Source organism: Papio anubis, chromosome 8, assembly GCF_008728515.1.
Source record: "Papio anubis isolate 15944 chromosome 8, Panubis1.0, whole genome shotgun sequence".
In the NCBI taxonomy this organism is placed as follows: Eukaryota; Metazoa; Chordata; class Mammalia; order Primates; family Cercopithecidae; genus Papio; species Papio anubis.
This window is the reverse complement of record NC_044983.1, coordinates 41,526,969-41,553,669: the sequence shown is the minus strand read 5'-3', so window position 1 is coordinate 41,553,669 and position 26,701 is coordinate 41,526,969. Positions and strand designations below refer to the sequence as shown.

The window sequence follows — 26,701 nt, the reverse complement described above, 5'->3', positions numbered from 1 at the left end:
AACACAGCTAAAGCCTGCCCATGCCACCAAAAGGCCCAGGGACTGGCCCCTCTGGCATCCCTGTCCCCAGAAAAGCCTCACAACAGCCTCAACTAACAATGGCAGCTTAAGCCACTGAGGACTCACAGACACCAGTGACATTGGTTACAGCTGAAGAAATCATTGAGCCTATACAACTGTGCTCACCAAAATCAAAGCCAAAACATCCTAATCACAACCAAAACTACAGATACGCCTACAAAAAAGTCTTTCCTTATGAAAGCCAATCCATAAAATTGGAAGAAGCAACTATTCCACTAGCTCAATAGATATCAACGTAAGGACACAAGAAACATGAAAAAGCAAGGAAACTTGATGCTGCCAAAGAGACACAATAATTCTCCAGTAACAGATTCAAAAGAAAAGGAAATCTATAAAAATGCCAGAAAAGGAATTCAAAATAATGATCTTAGGGAAACTCAGCAAGTTGCAAGAAAACACAGATAATACAAAGAAATTAGGAAAACAATTCATGATCTGAATCAGACATTCAACAGAGACAGATAAAGAAAAATAACCAAACAAATCCTGGAACTGAAAAATTCAATGAATAAAATTTAAAAATGCAACTGAGAGCTTCAAAAATACACTAGATGAAGCAAAACAAAGATTTTCTGAACTTGAAGACAGGTCTTTTGAAATAACCCAGTCAGACCAAACAAATATTTAAATTCTGAGTGTTTCAGGAAAGAGAAGGGAAAAGGCATAGAAAACCTATTTAGCAAAATAATAGTCAAACATTTCTTAAGTCTTGCAAGAGATACAGACATCCAGATACAGGATGTTCAGTAATCCCAAAAAAGATTCAAACCAAAAAGGTCTTCTGCAAGGCACACTACAATCAAATTGTCAAGTCAAAGACAGAATTCTAAAAACAGCAAAAGGGAAGCATCAAGTCACTTATAAGACTTTCCTATTTAAAAAAAAAACAAAAAAAACAAAAAAACAAAACCTTACAGGTCAGGGAAGAATGGAATAATATATATTACAGTGCTGAAATAAATTTTAAAAACTGCCAGCCAAGAATATTAAACTAAGTAAAGCTATCCTTCAAAATTGAAGGACAGATAAAGTCCTTCCCAGACAAGTAAAAACTGAGGGAAGGAGGACCCCAGGCCCTCAGAGGAGCCTCATAGTGCGGCATTATACAGAGCCTCTGAGGGAGCACCATCAAGTCACCTCTGGCATCCCAGGACAACTAGCAATTGCACCCAAGGCAGGAGGAGCAACAGGAGGGCTGCCAAGGTCCAGTTGGAGGCTCAGGTCATGGCCACCCAGGAAATGGAACATGGAGAAAAGGATCCAGAAACTAATGAGCACAGGGAAAGAAAACCTTTTGCAGAAACAGATGAGGAAGACAAGGGGGTTGATGTAGAGAAGCTACAACTAATTGCAGCTGCCATTAAACAGGGTCTTGCTGCAAAAAGAAAAAGGCTTCAAAAGTATACAAAAGCTTGCATCAAAACCAAGAACATAACTGAATGATATTTTGAGAACATAAAAGGCAGAAACGTAATTATAGATATTCTATGCAGTTGCTGACTTTGCTTCAAGAATACAACACAGACATGTAGAAGACTGAGGAGAGAAGAAAAACTAAAATATTTCAAGAGCAACAAAAGAGGTGGCAACAAGTTAGCATTGTTAGGAGAGAGCAAATGAAAGAGATTAAGCTGCTATATGAGCAACTCATGAAGAGTATCATGAAAGAACTCTTTCAGTGAAGAAAGTCACATTGCCAAGTTCCAAGATAAAATTGTGTCGGAGACACTGCAGCAAGAGTTGGCACTTATTCATAACTTGAGCTACACTAAACCACATGACAGTGTTTTGATATTCCTGTATAAATCAGTATATTTCTTCTATCATTAGTCTGTTAAATGCCAGACCTCATTTCTGTGATCTGTTGAATGAATCCTAGATAGTTTGGTGAGAAAGCAGCAATTGCACAGTTATATACACAGTCAAATTTTAACATTAATGATAATTTAGTTTTAAAAAAAAAACTAGCTGGGTGCGGTGGCTCACACCTGTAATCCCAGCACTTTGGGAGGCTGAGGTGGGCAGATCACGAGGTCTGAGGTGGGTGGATCATGAGATCAGGAGCTCGAGACCATCCTGGTGAACACAATGAAACCCCGTCTATACTAAAGATACAAAAAATTACCCATCCGAGCTGCATAGCAAGGGTCATATGTAATCCTGGGTCATGAACCTGTCACAGTTTGATTAGCTGCTTTTGTTCTGCCTCTGTATCTTTCTTTCGTGCCACTGTAAGCTTGTTTCAAGCTAGCCCAACCCCTTTTAGAAGTGGGTATAAAAGTCAAGTGCTGTCTTTGTTCTGGGCCCAGTTTTTGCATGTTAATCAGCTGGGTCTGAGTGCACTCGATAAAAATCCTCCTGTCTCACCCCCATGGTCTCTCTAGTCCTCCTTCATTCCCACAATAATACCACCCTGAACGTGCCCAATCTCATCTGATCTTCAAATAGACTGGATGGTATCTACCATCATGAAAACACACAAAGTCTTAAAACTCACTAGTAGAGCAGAAACACAAATGAGAAAAAGGAATCAAACATTATGAGTATTAAAAAAAAAAACCCACCAAATTGTAAACAATACAAAAGAAGATAGGTGAAATGCCGTCTCTACTAAAAATACAAAAATTAGCTGGGTGTGGTGGTGGGCACCTGTAATCCCAGCTACTTGGGAGGCTCAGGCAGGAGAATCGCTTGAACTTGGGAGGTGGAGGCTGCAGTGAGCCGAGATCCCGCTACTGCACTCCAGCCTGAAGACAGAGCAAGACTCTGTCTCAAAATAAAAAAAGAAAAAAAAAAAAAAGATAGGAAAAATATATATACAAGACAATCAGAAAACAATTAAAAGCACAGGATTAAGTCCTCACCTATCAATAAAAACCTTGAATGTAAATAATTTAAATTCTCCAATTAAAATACATAGACTGGCTGAATGGATTTAAAAAAAACAAGATTCAACTATATGTTACCCATAACAAACTTATTTCACATTTAAAAACACATATAGACTGAAAGTGGACAGAAAAAAATATTCCATGCAAATTGAAAACAAAAATGTGCAGGAACAGCAAAAGAAACTACCATCAGAGTGAACAGGCAACCTACAGAATGGGAGAAAATTTTTGCAATCTACTCATCTGACAAAGGGCTAATATCCAGAACCTACAAAGAACTCAAACAAATTTACAAGAAAAAAACAAACAACCCCATCAAAAAGTGGGCAAAGGATATGAATAGACATTTCTCAAAAGAAGACATTCATACAGCCAACAAACACATGAAAAAATGCTCATCATCACTGGCCATCAGAGAAATGCAAATCAAAACCACAATGAGATACCATCTCACACCAGTTAGAATGGCGATCATTAAAAAGTCAGGAAACAACAGGTGCTGGAGAGGATGTGGAGAAATAGGAACACTTTTACACTGTTGGTGGGATTGTAAACTAGTTCAACCATTATGGAAAACAGTATGGCGATTCCTCAAGGATCTAGAACTAGATGTACCATATGACCCAGCCATCCCATTACTGGGTATATACCCAAAGGATTATAAATTATGCTGCTCTAAAGACACATGCACACGTATGTTTATTGCAGCACTATTCACAATAGCAAAGACTTGGAATCAACCCAAATGTCCATCAGTGACAGATTGGATTAAGAAAATGTGGCACATATACACCATGGAATACTATGCAGCCATCAAAAAGGATGAGTTTGTGTCCTTTGTAGGGACATGGATGCAGCTGGAATCCATCATTCTTAGCAAACTATCACAAGAACAGAAAACCAAACACCGCATGTTCTCACTCATAGGTGGGAACTGAACAATGAGATCACTTGGACTTGGGAAGGGGAACATCACACACCGGGGCCTATCATGGGGAGGGGGGAGGGGGGAGGGATTGCATTGGGAGTTATACCTGATGTAAATGACGAGTTGATGGGTGCAGCACACCAACAAGGCACAAGTATACATATGTAACAAACCTGCACGTTATGCACATGTACCCTACAACTTACAGTATAATAATAATAAATAAATTAAAAAAAAAAAAAAAATGTGCAGGAATAGCAATACTTATACAAAATAGACTAAGTCAGAAAACATAAAAAGGGACAAAGAAGATCATTACATAATGATAAAGGGATCAATTCAGCAAAAGGATGTGATAATTTTAAATGTATATGCACCCAATACCAAAGCACTCACATATATAAACAAACACTATTAGAGCTAAAGAGAGAGGCAGATCCTAATACAAAAAAAAGCTGGGGATTTTAATGCCTCACTTTCAGTACTGGGCAGATCATCTAGACAGAAACATCAGACTTAATCTGCATTATAGGCCAAATGGACCTAACAGACATTTACAGAACCTTTCTTCCAACAGCTGAATATACATTCTTCTCATCAGCACATGGACCATTCTCCAGCATAGACCATGTTAGACCACAAAACAAGTCTCAATAAATTTTTAAAAATCTAAATCATATCAAGTACCTTCTCAGACCACAATGGAAGAAAAGTAGAAATCAATAACGAGAAACTTTGGAAACTACAAATCCATGGAAATCTAACAACTGGCCAGGTATAGTGGCTCACGCGTGTAATCCCAACACTTTGGGAGGCCAAGGAAGTTAGGAGTTCGGGACCAGCCTGGCCAACATGGCAAAACCGTGTCTCTACTAAAAATACAAAAATTAGCCAGGCGTGGTGGTGTGCCTATAATCCCAGCTACTCAGGAAGCTGAAGTGGGAGAACTGCTTGAACCTGGGAGGCAGAGGCAGCAGTGAGCCGAGATCACACCACTGCATGCCAGCCTCAGCAACAGAGCGAGACCCCATCTCAAAAAAAAAAAAAAAAATCTAACAACCAATGTGGAACACATGCAAATGTACATGTGGATGTGGACAAAGAACCACATGGCTAAGCCATAAAAAAAAAAAAAAAAAAAAAAAAAAAAAACCAATAAAACATGAAAACATGAAACTCAGGCAAAAAACTCCACCATCAGAGTAGAATGCTATAACTTCCATTCAGCCCTTCAATCCCACCTTCATTGGCTGGACTGGTTTTCACAGCATCTCTCTTGCCTGAGACATCACAGCATCTCTAAGTGTATCCAAGACCTTCTGGTAGGTCTCCAGAACGTCCTGGGCAGTGGGTCTTTCTGAGGGAGTCTGGCTCTTGCATGCTTTGTGAATATCAAACAAATGGAATCGGACCATATCACTCCCTTCAATGTGCCCCAGAAGGAAACTGGAGATGTCTGGGATCTTCCAAATGTCAATCTTCTCGTCATATGAGGGCATGAGATTATCACGGAAAGGCATGTCCTCTCCGTAGGGCCACAGTTGCTCTGGAGCCACAAAATCCCCATGCAGCTCCCTGTGGCCGCACTTCACCAGTGTCCCAGAGCTGTGGTTCACCAGGGGTAAGGCATCCAAGTCATTTGCCAAAATGCTGAAGTTGCTTGTCAGCAGATACTGAGACAGTGTCTTGGGCAGGTCATTGGAGTCACACATGACCCGTGTGCCCATGGGGCTGTGGTGCAGGTAATTAATGATGCTGACATAGTCCATGGCCAGCTGCAGCCTGTGCTGCCACGTGTTCACATTTTGGTACTTTGAAAGGTTTAGTGTTTCTTCCAGGTTACTCAAGGAACCTAGAGGGTGATATTCAGTAAGAATAGTGTTGTCATCCTCACAATAGCCAAGCAGCGTGACAACATGTGCGCCTTGTAGAGATTTCAGCATCTGCAGTCCATGGAGGAAATCATCTTTCATCTCCAGGCTGGTAAGCCGTGAGAGAGCAACTTTGTGCTCCTTCCACTCAGACAGAAAGACCTGCAACAAAGCCACAGAGAACATCAGGCCTGAACTCTCACCTAATTTAGTGACCAAAGAACAACAAATATCTTTTAAGTGGCAGGTGTTCTGCAGAAGATACAGAAATTAACAAGGTGCAGACCCCATCGCAGAGTTGCTCTCCGTCTAGTGATGAAGATAGACTGAAGAGCAAACACAGCATTCAGCAAGGCAAGTGCCACATTAGTGTGTGGAACCTCAGGGCAGGAAGCAATTGCCTCTGGGCAGGACACTGACAGCTGCTGCAGAGGGTGCTGGAAGGCTTCTGGAAGCTGGTCTCATAGAAGGAGGGGGACTTCCAGATTCTATGTGGGGCAGGGGAGTGCTGGCTCAGGAGGAAAGACTCCATATAATTTCATGGCAGGGAGGAGTGGCAAAGTAGACTGCCAGTTCCAGTGGACCACCGCACAGTGGGTGGGGAAGAAGAGGAGGCAGGGGAGTGGACTGGAAAAGTGGCTAAGTGTGGAGACCCTGAAAAGCCTACATGAGGGCGTGAAGCCCTGCCCATCACATGTAACAATGTTACTCATTAATTTTAAAAGGTGGCACAATAAATCATAAATAGGAATATTTATATGTAAGGAAAACATTTTTACATGTTCTGTGGTTTGGTGTTACTTCAGCTGTAAAGGCAGGAGCTGAAATGCTACACAAACACGAGAGTTTCTCATAGAGTCCACAGCAAACAGAAGAGCAAGTGCACATTTCTGCCTTGGATTTCCACCTTTCATTTGCTTGCAGGAAACACTGTAATTAAAGAAAGAACCTCTGATCTTTTGCTTAAATCCCAAGAGAAGGCAGAAGATTACAAAAGAGAAAGCAGGTTCAGGACTCAGGAGATTCCTGCCCCAGGCTCGTTCTGCAAGCAGTGTGTCATGTCATCGTTCAAATAAAGGTTATGGTTTCCAAAGCAGTTTTGTTGCATTATTTATCAAGGGACTCTAACATCTAAATCTAAAATCTAAGGCAATAATCAGAAATAGGTAAGAAGTTCCAGGAATAAAAATCTGGCATTATTTATAAAAGCATAAACTGAAACTTATCAAAAGATGGGAGCAGTATGATCAACATAGTAAGAACCCATCTCTACAAAACATTTTTTAGAAACTAGCAGGGTAGGCTAGGCGTGGTGGCTCACACTTGTAATCCCAACACTTTGGGAGGTCAAGGCAGGTGGATCACCTGAGGTCAGGAGTTCAAGACCAGCCTGACCAACATGGAGAAACCCCATCTCTACTAAAAATACACAATTAGCCAGGCGTAGTGGTGCATGCCTGTAATCCCAGCGACCTGGGAGGCTGAAGCAGGAGAATCACTTGAACGCAGGAGGCAGAGGTTGCCGTGAGCCAAGGTCATGCCACTGTGCTCCAGCTTGGGCAACAAGAACGAAACTCTGTCTCAAAAAAAAAAAAAAAAAAGAAGAAATTAAGAAACTAGCAGGGTGTAATGGAGCGTACGCATAGCCCCGGCTACTCAGGGGAGGCTGAGGTAGGAGGATCATTCGAGTCAAGGTGTTTGATCACATCACTGCACAGCTGGGTGACATAGTGAAAACTTATCTCAAAAAAAAAAAAAAAAAACTATATATATATATAATGTGGTCACCAAAATGTATATATTTATAGAGTTATAACAGATAAAAGTAATGGTACGGCTGGGTGCGGTGGCTCACACCTATAATCCCAGCACTTTGGGAGGCCAAGGCAGGCAGATCACCTGAGGTCAAGAATTGGAGACCAGCCTAGCCAACATGGCGAAACTCCACCTCTACTAAAAATACAAAATTAGCCGGGCATGGTGCTGCACGCCTGTAATCCCAGCTACTCAGGAGGCTGAGGCAGAAGAGTAGCTTGAACCCAGGAGGTGGAGGTTGTGGAGAGCCAAGATCGCACCATTGCACTCCAGCCTGGGCGAACAACAGTGAAACTCCACCGTCTAAAAAAAAAAAAAAAAAAAGCAATGTTACAAATGAGAAATATATAAAACCGTTTGTATAATACGTTTGTATAATATTGTTCCAACTGCATAAAATGAGACAAATTTAAATTACAGCACATGGAAATCAAAGGAAATATGCTAATGCCTTAGCTGTCTTTATGTGGTAAGATTGTGGGTGATTTTTTTTTCCTTCATATCTTTTGGTATTTTCCAAGATGAATATACATTACTTTTACAACTTAAATTTTTTAACTCAAAAATATATAAAATTTCAGAAAAATTGGCGTTGGGAATTTAAAAAAAAAAAAAGAAAAAGAAATATTATATAAAATGGAGGTGGACCCAAGGACCATGAAGATCTTTTCTGGATCTAAGAAGGGAGGTTCATTACGGAAAAACGCAGATAACTTTGATTGGCTCGTAACATTCAAACAAGAACTCTTTCAAGACTCTCTAATCCTCAAATTTGAGAAATTTCACTAAGGATAATAATTTCTATTAAAAAGTCATTTTTTGGCCAGACGTGGTGGCTCACACCTGTAATCCCAGCACTTTGGGAGGCCAAGGCAAGTGGATCACAAGGTCAGGAGATCGAGACCAGCCTGGCCACATGGTGAAACCCCATCTCTACTAAAAACACAAAAAAATCAGCTGGGCATGGTGGCACGCACCTGCAGTCCCAGCTACTCGGGAGGCTGAGGCAGGAGAATCGCTTGCACCCAGGAGGCAGAGGCTGCAGTGAGCCAAGATTGCACCACTGCACTCCAGTCTGGTGACAGAGTGAGACTTCATCTCAAAAAAAAAAAAAAAAAAAAAGCTATTATTCACTCTGGCTGCTACATGCACTAAAAAATTTCTAAATTTTAAGCACTGGATAAGGCCACATTCTAAAAGTTCACAGTTTTTTAATTTTCATATTGAACACATGCTCTCCAAAGATTTGCATCCCACTGAATCTGATAATTGGCTCTAATACAAACAACTAAGGTTTTGTTCAGATCCATGGCTTCCTTACACCCACCAACACTGGCAATGGCTTTGGTTTTCTAGGTCCATTTTTCACCTAAAAACGATGCTGGCTTTTGGGAAGCTGCTGCTACACATTCAACAGAAAGTGGGGGGCCAGGCGCGGTGGGTCACGCTTGTAATTCCAGCACTTTGGGAGGCCAAGGTGGGTGGATCACGAGGTCAGGAGATCGAGACCATCCTGACTAACACGGTGAAACCCCGTCTCCACTAAAAATACAAAAATTAGCCGGGCGTGGTGGCGGGCACCTGTAGTCCCAGCCACTCAGGAGGCTGAGGCAGGAGAATGGCGTGAACCCGGGAGGCGGAGCTTGCAGTGAGCTGAGATTGCACCACTGCACTCCAGCCTGGGCAACAGAGCAAGACTCTGTCTCAAAAAAAAAAAAAAAAAAAGCAGTAAGTGGGGGAGGCTCAGCCACAGGCCCCAGGACTCCAGAGCCCTCATTTATGTCTAATTCATTTTTGTTTCAGATACATGAAGATTATTATTATGAAATACCATTAGTCTTTGAGATCACACACAAATATTTGAATCCTCCCATATAAAAAATTTGCTAGTCATGGACTGTTTAAGAATAATTTCTCACAACCTCTAATTTAGTTGCTTTTAATCATTTTCTCAAAGACTTTTATTTGGAAAGAATAGTTAATATACTTTACCTTTTTTATTATAAAATTAATCATGAACACTTTTCTTGGTAAAAACTCAAATACAGAGGATAGGGAGGATGTCTCCCTGCCCCCAGTTTTACTTCCCAACCCAAAGGAAACCTGGTAACTGGCTGTTATCCTCCCATAAGTTTTTCTATACCTTTATATGTATTAGTGTACACCTGTAAAACAGCATTTGCGTTTGCTGTTATACTAATGGTGTTATAATATACATACATTGCAGCTTAATTTTTTCATTTAACTGAGCCTCAGAAATCCTTTCCATATATACATGTAGATCTAGGCCATTCTTTTTAAAGCTGAGTAATGTTTCATAGTATAGACATAATACCTATGCTAGTGTATTTCCAGTAAGGTTTTACAGATAATATTTCCTTTTTTCTTTAAAACTAAAGTATAATATAATAAAAATACAAAGAATTTGGAATAGATGCTGTCAAAATGGATTGGATTCCTTCTTAGATTATTATGTAGCTATAATTTTGCAGACCTTTAATAAGATCTTATATGATCTATTTCTAAAGACCTGGACATTTAAGTTAGTCCCTTTTCTAATGACAATGCTACAGTGTACAGCCTTATATTTACATGTCTATGCATATGTGCAAATATTTTATAAGCTAGGTAAGCAGACAGATTACCGAATAAGAATATCTATTGCTATCATTACCCTCCAAAGCCTGTGCTAGCATGTACTTTCACCAGCAGTGCATGAGAGAATCTTAAGAATACACCCTTAGTCACACCAGATATTACCACTGTGTAATTTGTGCCAATCAATGGATGACAAATACCTTACTGTTCTAATTTGTATTTCCCTGATTACTAAGGAGGCTAGGCATCTGTCATGTTTTTAGGCATTTCTGTTTTTCTGCTGTCAAAAGTCTGTTTACTGTCCTTTATCCAATTTTCTATAGGTTGTCTGCCTTGTGCTTATTAATATTACTGGGAGCTCTTTATATACACTTGACCCTTGAACAACAGGGGTTTGAAATGTGCAGTTCCACTTACATACAAATTTTCTTCTGCCTTTACCAGCCCCTGGATACCAAGACCAACCTCTCCCTTTCCTCCTCCTCCTCCTCGGCCTACTCACTGTGAAAAACGCAAGGATAAAGACCTTCGTGATGGATGATGGATCCACTTCCACTTAATGAACAGTAAATGTATTTAATGAACAGTAAATGTATTTTTTCTTATGATTTTTCTTAATAACATTTCTCTTACTTTAAGAATACAGTATATAATATATAAAGTACAGTTAACCAACTATTTATGGTAGGCTTTCAGTTAAGTTTTTAAGGAATCAAACAGTATAAGTAGATTTCTTATTATGTGGAGGGTCAGTGCCCCTAATCTCCACATTGTTCAAGGGTCAAGATCCTTTATTATAAATGTAAAAGACAAGATCCAGAAAATAGGGCAGACACAGTGGCTCACACCTATAATCCTAGCACTTTGGGAGGCCGAGGCAGGAGGACTACTTGAGCCCAAAGTTCGAGACCAGCCTGGGCAACATAACAAGACCTCAACTCTTTAAAAAAATTTGTTTTAATTAGCCAGGCATGGTGGCACATGCCTGTGGTCCCAGTTACTCAAGAGGCTGAGGTGGGAGGATCGCTTGAGTTTAGGTTGCAATAAGCTATGATCACACCACTGCACTCCAGACTGGGCAAAAGAGAGAGAGACTGTCTCTAAAAAAGAAAAAGAAAATAATTAACTTAGTTAATGTGGTCTTACAATAATTTAACTGCTATGTAGTCAAATGTGTCTTCATTGTGTCAATAAACAAATCCCTACCACCATGAAATTTACATACTAGTGCAGGAAGCAAACAATGAATAAAATAAATAGGAAATGTATAAAGTATATTGGAAAGAGAAATGCACTTTAGAGAAAAATTAAGCAGGGATGGTTTGCAATTTTAAACAGGGTTGAAGGAGTTCTCACTGGGGTGGCCTTTGAGCAAGACCGTGAAGAAGGTAAGGGAAGGAGTCATGTGTTATTTGTGGAACTACAGCCCAGAGAGAAAACAGCAAGGGTGAATGGTCCTGGGGTGGAAGCATGCCCACAGGCTTCCAGAACAGCATGCTCTGACGCTGGAGTAGACCAGACAGGGACCATGGAGCAGGAGAGAGCTGGGGGGAGGGTTTAAGTCTCACAGGGCCTTGTCGTTGCAAGGGCTCTTTTACTCAGAACGAGACAGAGAGCACCAAAGGATTTTGAGCAGAGGAGTGACACTATTTGACTAATAATTTAGTAGTAGAGGCATTCTGAGTGCTGTGCTGAGAATAGACTGAAGAGGTAGGGAGCAAGTGTGGAGCAGAAAGACCATTTTTGGAGGCTAGTGAAACAATGTAAGTCCAGGCTCAGGGTGGCTTTGGGGGCTGGCTGGGTCCTGGTGCAAGCCTGAGGAGTGGTCAAATTCCAGGTCTCTTCTGAAAGTAGCAACAATGTAACTTGCTGATTAACTGAATGTGGATGAGAGAGAGGTCAGGATATTGCCCAGATAAGTGGCCTGAACAGCAGGACTGATGGAGTTAGGAAATTTATAAAAGGTGTGTAGGCTCTGAGGGAGATCTGGGACACGGTGAGTTTGAGAAGCCTCTGAGAAACCCCAGGTACATGTCGGGTAGGCAGCTGGATAGAAAAGTGCAGGGAAGCGGTCTCTGCACAGATAAAGCCAGAAGGCTGGATGAGGTCACCCGGGGGCAAGCACGGAAGACGAGAGGTCCAGGGTTAGAAGGGATGGAAGGGATGAAGAGGCAGAGCTGACAAGAGGCCGAGGAGTGGACACTATTCCTCCATGCTTTAATGGACTGTTCATGTAACATCTTTCCAGATGGTAAGCATTAAATATAGCCTCAAACATTAAGACATCACGAGGGATCCTCCCGAAGGTTACACAAAATGAGAGTTACAAAATAATGTAAGAGAAAGAATCAAATCCACTCTTCCACTGTATGAATTTTTAATGTACTATACAACAGGTCCTTCAATAAGTCATTTCATTATAACAATGAGAAAAAAAAAAATTGACTCCTGGCTCTGCTATAACCTTTCTTCTTACTTTTCCTGTTGCCCCAAATCTACATTCTAGACTTCAAGCAGCTCCCCTGACACAGGAGTGCTGTGTCCTTGAGATGACTGAGAGAGTGCATAACTGTTTCTTTTAATATAATCTTGGGTTTAAAAATCTCAAAGGGATCAATCTCCAACTGTATTCTCAGGGAATAAATTGGGGAGAGAGAAAGCAGCAAGAGGAGAAGCGAACTTCTGCTTTGTACTTCACCTCCTACTGAATATTTGAATTGAATGTACTGCTTTTATAATTTTTTTAAAAAAGAATAAAGAAAAAGGAAGCAGTCAATCTGTCTTTCACAAACCAATTAGCCTAGCCATGGGGCAAACCTACCCATTGCTCTCAGTAGAAGACACAATGCTCCTGACAATTCCAAGCACAAACCAGATATTCACAGTCGAGGAACAGATTTCATTTCATCATTTCATTTTGTTTCACCACTTCATTTCATCATTTTATCGTTTCATTTCATCATTTAATTTCATTTCATCATTTCTTTCATTTCATTTCATTTCGAGACAGGGTCTGCTCTGTCACCCAGGCTGGAGTACAAAGGGGCAAATCTTGGCTCACTTCAGCGTCCACCTCCCAGGCTCAAGCAATCTTCCCACCTCAGTCTCCCAAGTAGCTGGGTCTACAGGTGTGCACCACCACACTCATCTAATTTTTATTTTATTTATTTGCTTATTTATTTTAGAAAGGAGATCTCACTATATTGTCCAAGCTGGTCTCAAACTCCTGGCCTCAAGAAATCCTCTTGCCTCAGCCTCTCAGAGTGCTGGTATTACAGGCATGAGCCACCGAGCTGGCCTCCCAAGATTTTATGAGGATTTAACTTATGAGCCTTTGTGTTCAGGCCCTTAAAATATAAACTGGGTACAACCACATAATTTGGCTAGATTCCAAGGACACACCTTCTATGTCCTCAGTGGACTTACATACTTATAAAACAGATTAACAGAAAACAAGATAAAGGGAGCTGGAGGGAGGGTGGGATGGAAGTCAGGAACATCAGGGAAAGTTTCTCAAAGAGAGAGAACCTGAGCTGAGACCTGAATGATGAGGTCTTGGCCAAGGCAAGAGGAAGAGAATTTCAGGCAGAGAAAGGCACTACAAAGGCCCCAGGGTGAGAAAGGGCTTGGTTTGATCTGGGAACAAAAGAAACAGCAGGTGACCATAGGGCAGAAAGTGGGGCCTGGGGTTGGAGTAAAGTGGCACGACCTGGTTTGGGGAGAGAGAAAGCAGCAAGAGGAAAAGGGAATTTCTGCTTTGTACTTCACCTCCTACTGAATATTTGAACTGAATGTACTGCTTTTATAATTTAAAAAAAAAAAAAGAAAAAAAAAAAGAAAAAGCAAGGAGTCAATCTGTCTTTCACAAACCAATTAGTGCAGCCATGAGGCAAAGCTACCCATTGCTCTCGGTAGAGGACACAATGCTCCTGACAATTCCAAAGATGACAGTGCATTTAAAAGATGACTGTGCATGGGCCAGGCGCAGTGGCTCACACCCGTAATCCCAGCACTTTGTGAGGCAGAGGAGGGCGAATCACGAGGTCAGGAGATCGAGACCATCCTGTCCAACATGGTGAAACCCCGTCTCTACTAAAACTACAAAAATTAGCTGGGCATGGTGGCGCAGGTGCCTGTAATCCCAGCTACTCGGGAGGCTGAAGGAGGAGAATCACTCGAACTAGGGAGTCGGAGGTTGCAGTAAGCCGAGATCACGCCACTACACTCCAGCCTGGCGACAGACCAAGGCTCCATCTCAAGGAAAGAAAAGAAAAAAAAAAAAAGATAACTGTGCATGGTGAACAGCAAAAGAAGCCGAGAGACCTGCGGAAGGTAAGAGATGAGGACTTACTGAAAATGGGCCAGTGGGCAGAGATTATCAAACACATGTGGGACACATTGTGAAAAAAGAATGGATGGAAATGCTCTTGACTTAATTAAAGGGGGAGTGGGGAACTCAAGGTGACTCCCACATTTCTGGCTTGAGCAACTGGGTGGAAAGTGATGCCATTTGCTGAGCCAGAGAAGGCTGGGAGAACAGGTTTCAGAGGGGAAAATATCACAAGTTCCACGCTGGACATGCAGAGACACTGAAGATACCTCCAAGTAGAGATGCCCACTAAGTAGTGGGATATACAAATCTGTGGCTTGGGGTAGAGGTACAGGCTGGGGATAGAAACTTGGGAGTCACCAATATATGAAATGTATTTACAATAACGGCACTAGATTCCATCACCTAGGAGCAGATCTAAAGAAGACTCAAGAAGAGGGTCCAGGAAGGAGCCTCGAGGAAGGTTTCTTGCATCAGCACTGTTGACATTCAGTCCAGATAATGGCTGAGGGGCCAGGGCCATCCTGTGGGTTACAGGATGTGTAGCAGCATCCCTGGCCTCTACCCACTGGATGCCAGTAGCAACCCCCACTCCCCAGTTGTGACAGCCACAGATGTCTCCACACATTGCTAAATGGCCCCCTGAGGAGCAAGATTGCTTCTGGTTGAGACCCAGTGATTTATAGTAAGATGAGGGACAGAAGTCAGCAAAGGAGAGTAATTAGGAACTGCCAGGGAGGGAGAAAGAAAACAAAAAGCACATGGTTCCCCGGAGAGCCAGGGCAGGGAGAGGAATCAACTGGATCAAGAGCTGCTGAAAAGATCAAAGAAGAGGAGGACTGAGAAATGTCCAACCAGGAGTGCTGATGGCCTTGATGAGGCCGATTCACTGGAGGGGTGGTGTCCGGAAGCCACACTGAGACAGGATAAAGGTGCAGCTGGGGGAGATGAGGTAGAGACAGAGTCAGAGCAGCTCTACTACAAAGGAGGCAGAGGAAGGGCCTTGATACAGTGGACAAGGCAAGCCAGGGAACAGGATTTTCTTTTTTAAAGAGTATTTGTAACAGCAACAGGGATAGGTATTGAGAGGAAAAGACTGATGATGAGAGAGAGAAGGAATGAGCTGAATGTGTGAAGTTGTGAGAAATCAGGGATTAGTCAGGCGTGGAGCATACACCTGTACTCCCAGCTACACAGAAGGCTGAGGTGGGAGGATCCCTTGAGCCCAGGAGTTCAAGACTGCAGTGAGCTATGACAGCACCACTGCACTCCAGCCTGGGCAACAGAGTGAGACCTCGTCTATTTAAGAAAAAAAAAAAAAAAAGAGAGACATGAAAAAGAAGTCAAGGATGACACCTGAGTTGGCAGGTTTGTAGACTTGGTGGTAGGAAGGTGAGGATGTTCCCTTTGGGTGGCTTCTGTTTTCCTAACTTATGAAACAAGATCATGAGCTAAGACAAGGCAGCATGGGGGTATTTGAGGAAATATCTGTCTCAGAGAAGAGGAATAAAAACTCACTAAGGGAACACAGTGAGACTACTGGGTGTGTGGGGTGCACATCTGAGGTCTGTACTGTGCATTCGAAGCATGTGGCTGTGGGATTTCTCTCCTGCTCCCGTGTAGTGGCTCCAGTGCAGATGCAGAGTCAGGTTCAACCAGGCTTGGGGCTGCTTTGGCCAGGAATGATGGAGACAGGTGCAAGGAAGTTGTTCCAGGTTTTTGCAAACAAGTGATGAGATCAAAAGCCTGTGGAATCTCTGCTGGGTGAATGTGGGAGTGATGACAAGAGGGACTGTCAGAGATGGGATTGAGACGCTGGAAGTCGCCATGAGATTGAGCAATTGTTGGAGCAAGAGCGCTAGGAGAGGAGGTGGAGATCAGAGTGGGGTGTCGTGAACTTTGGATATAGAAATTCCAGCCAGGCGCAGTGGCTCATGCCTGTAATCCCAGTACTCTGGGAGGCCAAGGCTCCAGGTGGATCACGAGGTCAGGAGATCAACAGCATCCTGGCTAATATGGTGAAACCCCATCTCTACTAAAAATTTAAAAAAAAAATTAGCTGGGCATGCTGGCAGGTGCCTGTAGTCCCAGCTACTGGGGAGGCCGAGGCAGGAGAATGGCGTGAACCCGGGAGGCGGAGCTTCAGTGAGCCAAGATCACGCCACTGCACTCCAGCTTGGGGTACAGAGCAAGACTCCATCTCAAAAAAAAAAAAAGAAAACAAAGTAAGAAAAAAAGAGATTCCTATTGAAAAACCTATGCCTTTCAGCTTGCCAGAGTGAGGAGGGTGCCCCGATCAGAAATGGGTCACTTACAGGTCGGTTGTTCAAATGAGTGACTACATTCAGGATAATGGTCTCCTCTGTGCCAGAACCTGCACATGGGGACAAGGCTCCTAACCAACCAATGGTCTCCACTTAAGCGCTAAAAATATTTTGTCCCAATGGTTAAGTTTCAGCCAAATAAAAAATAAAAAATCAACATAACGGCATTTTAGTCACATTTCACTTTAATAAAACTACATTAATCTAATTTATTATAAACATTATTAAATCCCACAGTTGGATGGGCATGATTTGTCAAGGCTCCCTAAAATTAAATCTATCCTCAAGCTACAGTGATCTGCAACCACCAAAGCTATTCAGGAACATATCCTTCAAGGTGAAAAGCAATCCTGACAAATTCCAAACACCTTCTGGGTGACTGCAGCAACCTGGATGCAAGGGAGTGGCCCTCAAGGTGATGTCTTTGAAGGAGACAGAAATTAACTGCAAGTCCTCCTCTTGACTCACATCCCTTCCTTGGTGACTTCTTTCACATCCTCATGCTTTCCACAGCATCTAAACGATAACAAGCCCCAAAGTTCTCTTCTCCTTCCAGACCTCGTGCAAATGCAGACATGCACATTCAACGAACGGCCCAGGATCCACGCGTGCAACTATGTGTGCATCTTGGACACAGAATCTGCTCCTCTCTATCTTCCTCATCTCAGGTAGCGAGAATGTGGTTTTTCCTGGTGCCAGGCCAAGAACCTGTAGTCATCCTCTCTTTCTCTTATATTCCACATCCAATCTGTTAGGACATTGTACTGGAAATACCTTTTTTTTTTTCCTTTTTTGAGACAGTCTCACTCTGTCACCCAGGCTGGAGTGCAGTGGTACGATCTTGGCTCACTGCAACCTTCGCCTCCTGGGTTCAAGCAAATCTCCTGCCTCAGCCTCCCGAGTAGCTGGGATTACAAGCACATGCCACCACATCCAGCTCATTTTTTTTTTTTCCAGTAGGAACAGGGTTTCATCTTGTTGGTTAGGCTGGTCTCAAACTCCTAGCCTCAAATAATGCACCCACCTCAGCCTCCCAAAGTGCGGGGATTACAGGCATGAACCACCGCACCCGGCCTGCAAATACCTTTAAAAGATATCCAAGATCCATTGACCTCTCACTGCCTCCACTGCTACCACCTGGTTCAGCTGTAACCAACCTTCCAGCCTTCACTCTACTTTTCAGCCTGCAGATAAGCAGCCAAGATAATCCCTTTAAAATGCAAATTCCTCTACTACAATTGTTCCAGTGGTTCTCTAAGGCCTTCGAGGCCCAGCATGATCTGGCTCCGACTTGAACCTTCTCTGATCTCATGTCATGACCTCTCTTTTTCTTGTCATGATCTCTGGTGACACTGGCTTCCTTCCTGGCCCACCAGGCACATTCCATCTTGGGGCCTCCATCGTCCTCCTCCTGCTTACTGGAACATATTCCGAAGTACACTCTCATTATGAGCTCACATCATCCTGGCCAGAGGCCTTCTCTGTCCACCTAAAGAGACAAACCCACCACTCACTGTCCTTGCCCTGCTTTGTCTTATCAGCACATGTCACTAACATATTGTATCACATATTTGTTTCTTATTTTCCTTTGTGTTTGACTGCCTGAGTAAAAAGCACCTTTCATGAAGACGGCAGGGTCTCTGTTTCACAACTCCTGCCTCCACAGCACCTACAATGAGTGAAGAAAACTTTAAAAGAAACAGTACCTTGTTTTATGGTTTTACTTTCCATAAACTCTCTCCCTTCTCCTAAAGGGCTTCTTCCTTTAAGATGTCTCCTTTCCAGCCAGGCGTGGTGGCTCACACCTACAAACCCAGCACTTTGGGAGGCCGAGGCGGGTGGATCATGAGGTCAGAAGTTCGAGACTAGCCTGACCAACATGGTGAAAGCGAGTCTCTACTAAAAATACAAAAAATTAGCCAGACGTGGTGGTGAGCACCTGTAATCCCAGCTACTTAGGAGGCTGAGGCAGGAGAACTGCTTGAACCCAGAAGGCAGAGGTTGCAGTGAGCCAAGATCGCACCACTGCACTCCAGCCTGGACGACACAGCAAGACTCTGTCTCAAAAAAAAAAGAAAAAGAAAAAAAAGATTATCTCCCTTCCATATTCATGGAGGAGGCAGCCATGGTGTCCTAGTCTCCAAAAATACAAGCCAGCAATTTATCAAGCTGCAGCCTCATGGACATCTTTTCCATTTCCCATGTACATATCTCCCCACCTTTTGCCAATTTCCGATGCATCCTCATAAGGAACTGTCTCTGTTCAACAATTCATAAGGGGTTCCTAGAGTCACCCTTTGTTATGTCAGTAAGCCTCAGTTACCATAAAACAGCGACCACACAAAATATAGCACATGCTGGTTGCCAATGAGACAAAGTCTCCTCGAGCTTCTATTTGAGAACTGAACTCACTCCTCTGGTGCTTTATCTTTTTCAAATAAAAACATTTTTTAAAATCAAACTTTTAAAAAAGGAGTCATCATGTAACTGACACCATAGAAATACAAAGGATCATTAGAGACTTATAAACAACTATACATCAACAAACTCAAAAACTCAGAGGAAATGGATAAATTCCTGGACACATACACACTACCCAGAAGAAACAGAAGGCCTGAAAAGACCAATAATGAGTAATGAGATTGAATCAGTAATAAAAGTCTCCCAACAAACAAAAGTGCAGGACTAGATGGCTTCACAGGTGAATTCCATTGAACTTTTAAGGAAGAATTGATACCAATTATTCTCAAACTACTCCAAAATACTAAAGGAGAGAGAATTCTAAATTCATTCTACAAGGCCAGCACAACTCTGATACCAAAACGAGAAAAAGACACCAGAAAAAAAGAAACAACAGACTAATATTCCTAATGAATATATATGCAAAAATCCTCGACAAAATACTAGTGAACTGAATCCAACAGCACATCAAAAAGAACATACACCATAATCAAGTAGGACTCACCTCAGGGATGCAAGGATGACTCAATGCACACAAATCAGTAATGTAACACATCAAGAGAATGAAGGACAAAAACCATACCAACATCTCAGTAGATGAAGAAAAAAGCATTTGATAAAATTCAACATCCCTTCATGATAAAGACCCCAAACAAATTAGGTACAGAAGGAACATACCTTAACCCAATAAAGGCCACATATGAAAAACCCACAGCTAACATCATACTGAATGGGGAAAAGCTCCAGTTTTTCCTCTAACAAATGGAACAAGGATGACAACTCTCACCACTCATATTCAACATAGCTTTGGAAGTTCTAGCCAGAGCAATTAGGCAAGAGAAAGAAATAAAGGGCATCCAAATTGGTAAGGAAGAAGTCAAACTGTTCCTGTTTGCAGATGATACGATCTGATATAGAAAAAAAAAAAAAAAAAAGACTCTACCAAAAAACTCTTAGAATTGAAAAAAGTAAACTCAGTAAGTTGCAGGATACAAAAATCAACATACAAGCTTTAAGGTCATAAACAGATTCTTTGACTTTTGAAAACTGTTCTATTTACCTACCTTGAAACCACCAGATTCTAGATAAGGCCTGGGGACATGTGAATTAGCCATGGTCCCTAGCTATGCAAAAACAAAGGTTATAAAGACTTTTTTTTTTAGACAGAGGCTCACTCTTGTCCCCTAGGCTGGAGTGCAACAGCGCGATCTCAACTCACTACAACCTCCACCTCCTGGCTTCAAGCAATTCTCCTGCCTCAGCCTCCTGAGTAGCTGGGACTATAGTATAGGCACGCACCACCACGCCCAGGTAATGTTTGTACTTCTAGTAGAGACGGGGTTTTACCATGTTGGCTGGTGTCTAACTCCTGACCTCAGGTGATCCGTCTGCCTCGGCCTGCCAAAGTGCTGGGATAACAGGCATGAGCCACCATGCCCAGCCAAGAAATTTTATGTAAGAAAAGATCTTATATGGTAAAATCTGATCCTAAAGTAAAACTATTGTTTAAAAAAAGGGATGTTTAGGAAAGTCAGAAAGTCCAAGCATGGGCCGGGGGCCCACACCTGTAATCCCAGCACTTTGGGAGGCCAAGGCTGGTGGATCACGAGGTCAGGAGACCGAGACCATCTTGGTTAACACGGTGAAACCCCGTCTCTACTAAAAATGCAAAAAATTAGCTGGGTATGGTGGCGGGCGCCTGTAGTGCCAGCTACTTAGGAGGCTGAGGCAGGAGAATGGCGTGAAACTGGGAGGTGGAGCTTGCAGTGAGCCAAGATCGCACCACTGTACTCCAGCCTAGGTGACAGAGCAAGACTCCATCTCAAAAAGAGGAAGCAGAGAGGAAGGGAGGGGAGGGCAGAGGAGGGGAGGGGAAGGGAGGGGAGAAGTCCAAGCATGTTGTACATGGTCTCTGTAAGTCATGAACGTATTCATGAAAAGGCAATTTATGCAAGAAATGTTGTACAATTCAAAGGTTGTTAGGCCTCTTAAATGCTTCATAAAATGCCACTATGACTCTTACTGTACAACTTGCCTGCTTTATAGCTAGGTAAGGCCTGAGACATGTGGAGTTAGCCACACCCCCTAGCTACACTGGAAAAAGTCAGACCTTATGGTGTCCTAGGTTCCACTCCTGGTACATAATTGAAATTGCTTACTCACCAGGTGTTTCACCAAAAGTAAAAGTTGCTGAGTTAACAGTGTAACATGTATTTGAGATTACTGAAGAAACAGTTCTACACGCAAGGTGTGTAAGGGAAGTAAAATGTACTTTTGGTAAAAGACTATGAGAAGGCATGGGAATGTGGATTTCTTGCCTAAGTTTAGAAGGTTAAAGAACTGTTTTAAATGAGATAGGAAAAATCTAAAGGTTTGAACAAGTTGTGAAAAGGTTATAAAAACGTAATTGTAAGAGATTCTGTGTGTGAACATACTGGCTAAAGTTTAAGTCACATTATTCAGTTTTTCCATAAATTGGACATTGGAATACAAGCACAACAGAGTTTTCTTAAAACAGTTTTGTTCTAAGAAAAAAACAAAATTGTAAAGGGTTATAAAAGGTTTATAAAAATCTTACCTTATGGCAAGCCAGGTGTGGTGGCTCACGCCTGTAATACCAACACTTTGGGAGGCCGAGGCAGGCAGATCAAGAGGTCAAGAGTTCGAGACCAGCCTGGCCAAAGTAGTGAAACCCCGTCTCTACTAAAAACACAAAAATTTGCCAGGTGTGTTGGCACACGCCTGTAGTCCCAGCTACTTGGGAGGCTGAGGTAGGAGAATCACTTGAACCCAGGAGGCAGAGGTTGCAGTGAGCCAAGACTGTGCCATTGCACTCCAGCCTGGGCAACAGAGATAGACTCCGTCTTGGAAAAAAAAAAAAAAATCTTACCTTATGGTCAAACTAATTAAAACTAGACAGATTTATAAAATGTAACTAAAACTGGCTTTAACATTAAAAATACACTAATGGAAACATAAAATTTGGTTTTCTCTTTTAAAAAGGATTTTTATGTAATATTAAAAGATAATGAAAGGTTTTTATTTACCTTTTAAGTAAACTACAAAAGAAAAAACAGGGAGGGGAGAGAGAGGAGGCAATCAGCATCATGCTATCTTCATTGGGTCTTGTTTGGAAAGCTGAGTCTCCTCTCTATCAGAATAATGGCTTTTTGTTTGTAAAATTTTTGAGTTACTTTGGCTAAATGAATGACTTATGGTAACCTAAGACTCCATTTTGTAATATCCAATGTTTTAAAAGTTTGGTATTTAACAAACCTTTCAAAATCAAGCTCTAAGTTAAAATTTTTTAAAAATTAAGTCCCCTAAAGGACAAAAGACATATTCAGCTTATTTAATTTATTAAAATCATGCAGGAAACACTGTCAAATAGAAAATGGTGTTTAATTTTCTTTGGGTTATATTAATATAAATTTGTGATATAAAGTTATATGCTGCAAAATCGTATAAAATTCCTATAATTCTGATATGCCTCAGTATATGTCATCAGTAATAATTATAATTGTTGTGTTGAATTATTGTGTGTCACAGAGTTAACAAATTTCCTTGTCAATTGTGTCTTGGTGGCTCCCCTAAAATGTTTTTCTCATCCACAGACAACTGCTGTTTTAATTTGGTCCTCTATAGAAGATGGTTTTATGATCAGCTGTTAAAACTCTGGTATGTGCTCTTGAATGCAAGTTTCTGATAACTTTGGAGATTATGACATTAGAATAAAGGAAAAAAACTTTTAGAACTCTCATGGAAAGCTGAAGTGTTCATAAATATCAAACAGAAGTTAAATGCATGGACTAAACTAATAAAAGTCTGAAGTAACTTTTTTGTTTAAAATGCTGCTGATTAACTTCTTTTAAGCTATTTACAGCTTGTAGCAACTAAGTACACTCCTGTGAATAAAATTTGGAGCCTATTTGTTGCTACCTGATTTCTCCAGAATTTAAAAACTATTTGTGAGTATTCTTAATTTATGGCAATATAGCTATTTGCATAAATACAATAAGAATCTGTTTTCTTTTGTAACAGGACACAATTGAAAAAACTGGTTATTTTACCAAGGGTTTCACTGGAATGGCATGCTTTCCTTTACGGAATCAAACTTGACTTGTAAAGCCAGTAAAAGCCCTTGGGAAAACTGGCCTCATACTTTGTCTATGTAGTCCCTGTACAGGGTTCCTGACCCATGGTAAGTATAGAATGTCACTTTCTGACAGGCCCAGGAGCCCCAAGTTATCTAGGGACATCAAGACGAGAGGAACTTACCCAACTCGTAAGTATTTGAAAGTACAAACCTATGGCTAGACTCAGCTTTAAAAAGTCTTATCTGAGATTCCTTATGGAACAGAGTTCCATCAAAGCCAATTTAAAAAGCCTATGTAAAAAATAATTATTCTAGCCAGGCGCGGAGGCTCATGCCTGTAATCCTGGCACTTTGAGAGGCCAAGGCAGGCGGACAGCCTGAGCTCAGGAGTTCAAGACCAGCCTGGGCAACACGGTGAAACCCCATCTTTACTAAAATACAAAACAAATCAGCTGGGCATGGCGACGTGCGCCTGTAGTCCCAGCTACTCAGGAGGCTGAGGCAGGAGAATTGCTTGAACCCGGGAGGCAGAGGTTGCAGTGAGCCACAATCACACCACTGCAATCCAGCCTGGGTGACAGAGCAAGACTCTCTCTCTACCAAAAAAAAAAAAAAAGGTATTCTTGCCACGTGCAATAGTTCATGCTTGTAATCTCAGCACTTTGGGAGACCAAGGCGGGCAGATCATGAGGTCAAGAGTTCAAGACCAGCCAGACCAATATGGTGAAACCCCATCTCTACTAAAAATACAAAAATTAGCCAGGTGTGGTGGCACACGCCCGTAATCCCAGCTACTCAGGAGGCTGAGGCAGGAAAACTGCTTGAACCCGGGAGGCAGAGGTTGCAGTGAGCCGAGATCACACCACTGCACTCCAGCCTGGGTGACAGAGTAAGGCTCCATCTCAAAAAAAAACAATTATTCTTGATGCACTTTATGAAGTCCCCAAACTAATGCTTTCAAATCTTTACTTTTAAAACTGGAAATTTCACTCCTTATCCTAAAACTTATTTACCTTATAGTAAACTGTCTGTTTAAATGCTGTACTAAAACTACAAAGATACTACTGCCTTTGTCATGAAAGCCTTGGAACCACAGCCCGGCCTGCATGAATATACTCAGCTGCAAAGCAGTTCTACTCCTCTCACCTTACGGTCAACTCCGACCCCAACTATGCCTCCTGTCAGCATGAAGAAGCCAGGGCGATCGATGGCCTTTTCCCATCTTCACAGCGCACACCTTAAGAGTAAGATGCTATGAAACCCCAAAGGGAGGGACTGAAACCGCCTTTGTAAAATTATAACTGAGGGCCGGGCCCAGTGGCTCAAGCCTGTAACCCCAGCAATTCAGGAGGCCGAGGAGGGCAGATCACCTAAAGTCAAGAGTTTAACACCAGCCTGACCAACATGATGAAGCTCCATCTTTTTTTTTTTTTTTTTTTTTTTTTGAGACGGAGTCTCGCTCTGTAGCCCAGGCTGGAGTGCAGTGGCCGGATCTCAGCTCACTGCAAGCTCCGCCTCCCGGGTTCACGCCATTCTCCGGCCTCAGCCTCCCGAGTAGCTGGGACTACAGGCGCCTGCCACCTCGCCCGGCTAGTTTTTTGTATTTCTTAGTAGAGATGGGGTTTCACCGTGTTAGCCAGGATGGTCTCGATCTCCTGACCTCGTGATCCGCCCATCTCGGCCTCCCAAAGTGCTGGGATTACAGGCTTGAGCCACTGCGCCCGGCCAGAAGCTCCATCTTTACTAAAAATACAGGCATGGTGGCGGGCGCCTGTAATCCCAGCTACTTAGGAGGCTGAGGCACAAGAATCTCTTGAACCTGGGAGGTGGAGGTTGCAGTCAGTCAAGATTGTGCCACTGCACTCCAGCCTGGGTGACAGAGCAAGACTCAGTTAAAAAAAAAAATGCAAAAATAAACTACTGGGATTATAACAAACCAAAAACCTTCCCAGCAAAGGAAACAAATAGAGTTAAGAGACAAACTACAGAAAGGGAGAAAATATTTGTAAGCTATTCATCTGACAAGGGATCAATATCCAAGGAACTCAAACATCTCAACAGAAAAAAATAACAGTATGATCAAAAAATGGCAAATGATTTAAACAGACATTCTCAAAACAAGACATACAAATGGCCAATAAATTGCTGAAAAAATGATAAATGTTGCTAATCATCAGGAAAATGCAAACCAAAATCACAATGACATACCATCTCACCCCAGTTAGGATGGCCATTATCAGAACGACAAAAAATAACAAATGCTGGTGAGGATGCAGGGAAACGGAAACTCTTATACACTGCTGGTGGGAATGTAAATTAGGACAGCCATATGGAAAACAGCATGGAGGTTCCTCAAAAAATTATAAACAGAATTACCATATGATCCAGCAATTTCACTACTGGGTACATAACCAAAGGAAAGGAAATCAATATATCGAAGAGATATGTGCAGCCAGGCGAAGTGGCTCACGCCTATAATCCCAGCACTTTGGGAGGCCAAGGTGGGCGGATCACAAGGTCAGGAGTTCAAGACCAACCTGGCCAACATGGAGAAACCCTGTCTCTACTAAAAATACAAAATTAGCCAGGCATGGTGGCACATGCCTATAACTCCAGCTACTCAGGAGGCTGAGGCAGGAGAACTGCTTGAACCCAGAAGTGGAGGTTGCAGTGAGTCCAGATTGCGTCATTGCACTCCAGTCTGGGCAACAAGCATATGCAGAAGTTTTAAAAAGCTTACTCAAAGAAGTAAAAAGCAGAACAGGTTTCTAGAGGCTGGGAAGGGTAGAGCAAAGGTAAGGATAGGGAGAGATTTGTTAAAGGATACAAAATTACAGCCAGATAGGAGAAGCAAGTTATAGTGTTTCATAGCACCATAGGATGACTATAACTAACAATACACTTTCAAATAGCCAGAAAAGAAGATATTGAATGTTCCCAACCAAAAGAAGTGATACATGTTTGAGATGGCAGATATGCCCTGATCCAATCACTACACATTGTAAGTAGGTATGGAAACATCATTATGTACCCCATAAATATGGATAATTATTATGTGCCAATTAAAAATAAATTGTTACAAATCAGTGTAATACCATGATAGAGTTTGAAAAACAGGAAAAGAAATTGTCCATAATCCCCCTTTCACCCTAGCACAATTTCTATCATTTTCAATTTTTCTTTTTTTCCTTTGGAGACAGGGTCTTGCTCTGTCACCCAGGCGGGAATGCAGTGGCAAGATCATGGCTCACTGTAGCCTCAAACTCCTCGGGCTCAAGAGATTCTCCCACTTCAGCTTCCCAAGTAG

The 26,701-nt window shown here is 42.1% G+C and overlaps 1 protein-coding gene across 6 annotated transcripts in view; it reads right to left on the bottom strand.

The window, feature by feature from the left end:
* Window positions 1-26,701, bottom strand: part of POMK (protein O-mannose kinase) — a 47,811-nt gene that overhangs the window by 9,615 nt on the left and 11,495 nt on the right. For 4 of the 6 annotated variants that reach the window (XM_009213000.3, XM_021942287.2, XM_021942283.2 and 1 more), the window contains one exon: window positions 4,338-5,933. In XM_009213000.3, coding sequence (XP_009211264.1) covers window positions 5,163-5,933 — 771 coding nt within the window. In that variant the 3' untranslated portion in view covers window positions 4,338-5,162. Of the gene's footprint in view, window positions 1-4,337; window positions 5,934-26,701 lie in introns of those variants that run through there. The other 2 variants (XM_021942285.2, XM_021942284.2) reach the window with 1 other exon arrangement.